Genomic DNA, 5,734 nt, shown 5'->3' on the forward strand with positions numbered 1-5,734 from the left:
GGCCTAGGGAATTTTAGTGGGGTTTTTAAGGGTAATTTTAAGGGTAATTTTAAATGATTGGCCTTTTCAAATATTTTCTTTTAATTTGGTTTTAATGTAGATATTTATTGTATTGTGGTTTTATAAGGCTGTGAGCCGCCCTGAGTCCGGTGAGGAGAAGGGCGGGGTACAAATTAAATTATTATTATTATTATTATTTAATTTAACCCGCCTCTTAATAGCCTACTAGCCATGCTGGCATGCAGAATAAAATTCTTTTTTTTCCTGTTCACCTGTGTCTGATACTTGGAGACTGCCTGTAGTTTTTATGGCAAGGTTTTTTTCAAAAGTTATTTGCCATTGCCTCCTTCCTAGGGCTGAAAGAAAGTAACTGGCCCAAGATCACCCAGCTGTTTTTGTGCTCAAAGCAGGACTGTAATTAACAGTCAGCACCGCAGACAAGTGTTTAGCAATAAAATACTTACTAGATGAACTCTCTTTTAAAGCAGATGGCCTCAGAGAAGTCCATAGCCCCTTTTTATTTTTACTTTTACTATGTAGGTAAATAAATTGTTACGATTTACATGAGGCAATGCAAATTGACAACTGGCAAAATTGTTAATGAAGACAAAAGACTATTGCAGCCTTTATCAACATGGGCACTTCAGCTCTCAGAATCTTATGCACTGATCTTCTTGGTCAAAGAAATATGGGATATGAAGTCCATATATTTAGTGAGCACTCAAGCTGGTGCTATAGTATCTTTTTATTTTCCTCTCTCATATTCATACGAGATCAAGAAAGATTGAAAACTAATGAATAACTATAACACAATTTTTGACAATATAATTCAATTCTGTTTGGTCAAATTAGCATCATTCCAAGACTTAATTAACATTACGTTTACTGCCACCATATTTTTCACATTATATTGAGACAATTAAAAATAATCCATGACAAATAAACAAATTAGTTGCTCTTATTAATTTTTCTAAGATTTGCCCCCCTTCCCCACACTTATAAAAGAACTTTATGCAATTTCTCAGCTATAACAGAGAGGAAAAGTGTAAAAACCATTTGTAAATAATAGAATATGTCACTGATTTGAAGAACATATGCAAATAATTTCCAATACATACAATTATCAGATACTCTAGAAATAGAGGACAAAGATTGTAATATCATCAACATACCTATTTTTCAATAAAATTGATTTGTTTTAGTTTTATGGTTTGGTATATAAACACTACTAAAAATGAAGATATAGATTATCAATCTCATAAATTTTATAGCAGATATTAAAGAACAGCCTATATGATTCAGGACTCATCTGTGAGATATTTAAACACTTACCGAATGTATTGTACCGAATGCTTGATTTTATGTATATTTGCTGCATTAAATAGGAATCTGAAATTAAACATATTTATTAAATGATAATTTTTAGTTGTAGAAGAAAATGTTCTAACCAGAGCCAGTTGAAATAGTGAATACTCTAGTTTTTAGTGAAGCAGCAAAGATAAACAGTCATGAGGCTATATTATCTTTAGTATTTGTTAGGTATGTAACTTGACACAAATACTATAGATAAAAAGTTAATAGTTAGCTGAGTTGCAAAATTCATAGTTTCATCATTAGAAGATAAGATCAGCATGTGATTGCAGTATATATGGTCCATTCCAGATATTTTCCATTTTGCTAAAGGTCAGTTCATGTTCCTGGAGAAAAGGTGCCCCTCTGTACAGGGTTTCCTGCCTGGGTACAGGATTGGACTAGAAGACCTCCAAAGTCCCTTTCAACTCTGCTATTTTGTTATTGTTATGATAATCTTGGTCCATGCAGAAGTTACATAGATATAGCTAGAGAATTATCTCATTCATTAGCTCTTCTTCTTTTTCCACACTAGTCTGGGTGTGAGAACATGGGTGTGTGAGAGAGGGAGGGTATATAATCAAATACAGTATCCAAGTTACTGGATGTCCACATATTAAATCTATATAGCATCCACTTTTCCATTGCATTAAAGTTTTTTCCTGGCCTACAGATGGTTGAAGAAAACATACATAACATTTCTTAAAGCACAGGAGGGCACAATTTAGCTCAGGAAAGGGGGGGGGAGAGAGAAAAAGCCTTCCCTGTTACCTAAGACAATTAATTCCTTTATTAAATAATCAACTATTTCCATTTTCCACAACCATAAATTTCAACTGCATTTGTACAAAAATGGGCACCTTATAGTGATAGTGGTTATAGATCACTATATTCTTTAGTTATATTTAGAAGCTGAATATAAACAAAGTAGTGGGTGATGTGATAGAACAGAGAAGAGACTAAAGTGTAGTCTTTCTAATCACAAGTATTTCTGGCTGTAAAGCTACCTGTAAATTTATAAGGATTTTATGTTTTAAATAATTTCTAATCCCAAATTTTATAGAACCCATTGTATGTGGAAAGTAGGACGGAAGCACAGCATTGTATAAAAACTCCAAATAAAATGGGCTCCCCAAACCTGTTGGGTCCTTGGGATACTCTGAGCTTGCTTACTTTTCTTGCAGGTGTTTCATTATCAAGCAAGGTAAATATTATCAGTACAAGGCAGAGTGGTTTTGAGGTTTATTGCCCTGCCAGTCTTGGTTGAAGTGTGATTTCTTCCTTCATAGTTCATTGATTGAAGTGTTGTTTCTTCCCTGACAAGGATGAAATTACTGGGTGGATTTTGGAAATAGGACGGAGAAGGCAAAATATTACAAACGGAAGGAGATACAATTATACAGAGGGAGGAGATAATTTTACAGTAGTCTCATACCAGCCTGATGTAAGTCTATGTAACTCGATCTAACATGCTCACTTCTGCTTGTTCAGAATCGAGACTTACCTAACCGCATTACTAGCCATAATTATTTACAGGCGTGTATTTGCACGTGCACAACGGCGCCTCCCTCTCTCGAGACATGTTTATGGAATTTATTTATTATTTTAGGAATCCCGGCTCTTGATACATTTAAACTGCAGCTCGAACCTGGTGGGGGGGGGCAAGGAGGCCAAGGAGAGGATGGTGCTCTATGATGCTTACGCTCTATTCAGCCTTCCAAGTACTCTATGGTAAAGGCAGGCTTCGTTGCTAATGGCAGGAGATTTGTTTACTTCCGGGCTCGGTGCGGCTTGTGGGTCCATCTACCAGCCCGGCGCCGCCCCCTCCCCCCTCCTGCCCGTCATGGGGGAGGCCGAGGAGCAGGTACCCGGTGAGTCCCATCCTCACCTCGGGAAGTTAGCGGGTTGGTGCCGGCAGCCCCCTTTCGTTTCTGGCGGCTTTGCCGAGGGAGCCGGCGAGGCTGCCTCGTCCCTCGCTTGTCTCTACTCCGCTCGCGTTGTTCCTCTGCTTTGCTGCTTGAGGCTCAGCCCTTCCGCGGGACCTCGGAAGGCGCCCTTGGAGGTTTTCGTCAGCGAGCCCGCCGCTGCAAAGGACGGAGGCGGGGTGCATTTCAGCCACGTCTTTTGTCTTCTTACAATGTGGGGGCCGTTCTCGGTCTTCTGAGTATCTCCTTTTTCAGCTTGCGGTAGGGTTGCCAGGTCTGCTTCCAAAAAATAGCGGACAAGCGGGGGGGGGTGTTAAGTAGTAAAAAAAGTAGACTACAGCTTTAGATTACGTACCATTTCATCATAAAGCTTTTGAATAAAAAAAATGTCCACTATTTTGTGGAAAAAAATAGTGAACATAATGTGAAAAAAGTGGACTGTCCACTCAAATAGTGGACACCTGGCAACCCTAGCCTTGCGGAGTAAAAGCACCAGGTTGAGCCTGCATTCTGCCTCAAATATTCTTAATTTTCACAGGTTACTGACTTTGCGGCAGATACAACTGAACTGATGAAAGAGGCTTGAGGCTTCAGGTTTCTAATTAGGATTGTAGTAAGGCAATTTGATTTGCTTCTGACTAAAAACCTGGAGAGAGCTAAAGTTCTAACATAAGGCCTTTCGTGACTGTTGAAATCTTTTAACTCTCTGCTGACGTTGAACTGCTACAGGATACATACTGTATGTGCTTTGTAATATATGCATTGAAAATAATGTAGAAAAAAGTTGTGAATACAATAGGATGCTCTATTGCAGGGGTTCTCAACCTTGGTAACTTTAAGACTTGTGGACTTCAACTCCCAGAATTCCCCAGCCAGCTTTGCTGGCTGAGGAATTCTGGGAGTTGAAGTCCACAAGTCTTAAAGTTGCCAATGTTGAGAACCCCTGCTCTATTGGATTTTTCTTCTTTTTTGAAGAATTATCTTGGTGTGCTCTGGAAATTTTCGGGAATTGTGCACATCATAGTGTGAGCACAGCATCCTCTGGTTATGTTTCCTATTGCACCCTTATTACTTAATGAACTAGTAGATTTTTGTGCCACTAACAAAAGGGGTATTGGTAGGAAGAATGCATCTTCTTAAAAGAGTAAGGAAAAACAGTCCTCTCGGTTCAGTGCTGTTTGGTGTATGGCAAATGATCAGTTATACTGCATTTTTATACTACTTGTATTCTGAATGTAAAGGGGAAACATACATCAACCAGCCAGTATTTCATGTGATGCTATTTGATAGTTATTTGGGTGTAATTAATAGTTAATTATGGAATAAATGTATCTATATGGGCAAAATCAAGACTTTGAAAAAAGAAAGGTATACAGTGCCATTATTTTGACATTAAGTGGCAAAATTAGTTGTTAGTAGAATTATACAAAATTAAGTTCAGACTAATATTTAAGCTTTTTCTTTTTAGAATCAGGTGCTATATTCACATTTGGAAAAAGCAAATTTGCAGAAAATGTGCCTAGCAAGTTTTGGTTTAAAAATGACAAGCCTTTACACATGTCATGCGGAGATGAACATACATCTGTTGTTACAGGTTAGTATAACAAGATTTTAGAATCATGTATTTCAATGTTCTGATTTTTTAAGTGAAGGCTATATTGTACTGATAGTGATATTATATGAGGGCATTTACTAATATTTTTAGAAATTCCAACTTTTATTGTAAAATGAACTAGATAAAATTGGCTAATCTCCAAGCCCAGTTCTAAAGTTGGCTATTATATAACAACAGTGTCAAATTTCCCTGTAAGTCCATATCAGCAGCATTTCAAATCATGCTAAACTACTTTAATTTTTTTTATGTGTGCATCTAATCATTATCTTAAAGCTTATTCATCATCAACTGCCTTTACAACTGAAATCAGGGTCTTTCCAAGTGGAGATGAAAAAAGCACAGAGAAACAGGATTGGTAACTAGATGATTTAACAGGAAGAAAATGCATAATGTGTGTGAAATGTTTAAAGTAACTTACAGTTTTGCAGGAGATTGAACAAACAAGTAGGTTGAGGAACATTATCCTATAAATATTATTTCATGCATAAGTTACCTATCTATGTCTTAAAAATGACATTTTTGAAAAAAAAATCAAACTATTGACTTCTTTGCCTTACATTTTAAAGTCTTTGTTCTTTGCATGGAAAAGATTAGCATGTACCATTTTACATAAAGTACAAAAAAGAAAATTGATATCTTTCATTTTTTTTATATATAAATTTTTTTATTATTTTGAATTAAACAACAAATACAAATGATGCGTCTACAAACACCACAAAAGAAAAAAGATTCTTACTCAAAATATTTCCGAATACTCCCGGCAGTCCCCGCCTTGCCTCCACCCTTATCCACTTTCCCTCTCTTTCCTCCCCCTCACCCCACAACCTCTCCTCTTTCCTCCTAC

The 5,734-nt window shown here is 37.0% G+C and overlaps 2 protein-coding genes across 2 annotated transcripts in view; one reads left to right on the forward strand and one right to left on the reverse strand.

Annotated features, from left to right (window-relative positions):
* The window catches only part of OTC (ornithine carbamoyltransferase), a 20,444-nt gene extending 19,041 nt beyond the window's left edge, over positions 1–1,403 (reverse strand). Inside the window, exon 1 of the mRNA XM_015814919.1 lies at positions 1,333–1,403. Within this exon, the coding sequence (XP_015670405.1) occupies positions 1,333–1,403 (71 nt within the window). The remainder of the gene's footprint in view (positions 1–1,332) is intronic.
* Positions 1,404–3,176: 1,773 nt separating this feature from the next.
* LOC107286532 (X-linked retinitis pigmentosa GTPase regulator-like) overlaps positions 3,177–5,734 on the forward strand; it is a gene marked incomplete at its 3' end in the record, with an annotated part of 5,559 nt that continues 3,001 nt past the window's right edge. Inside the window, exons 1-2 of the mRNA XM_015814920.1 lie at positions 3,177–3,221; positions 4,744–4,869. Of these exons, the coding sequence (XP_015670406.1) occupies positions 3,194–3,221; positions 4,744–4,869 (154 nt within the window). The remainder of the gene's footprint in view (positions 3,222–4,743; positions 4,870–5,734) is intronic.

Source organism: Protobothrops mucrosquamatus, unplaced genomic scaffold, assembly GCF_001527695.2.
Source record: "Protobothrops mucrosquamatus isolate PMUCROS unplaced genomic scaffold, P.Mucros_1.0 scaffold294, whole genome shotgun sequence".
Taxonomy (NCBI): Eukaryota; Metazoa; Chordata; class Lepidosauria; order Squamata; family Viperidae; genus Protobothrops; species Protobothrops mucrosquamatus.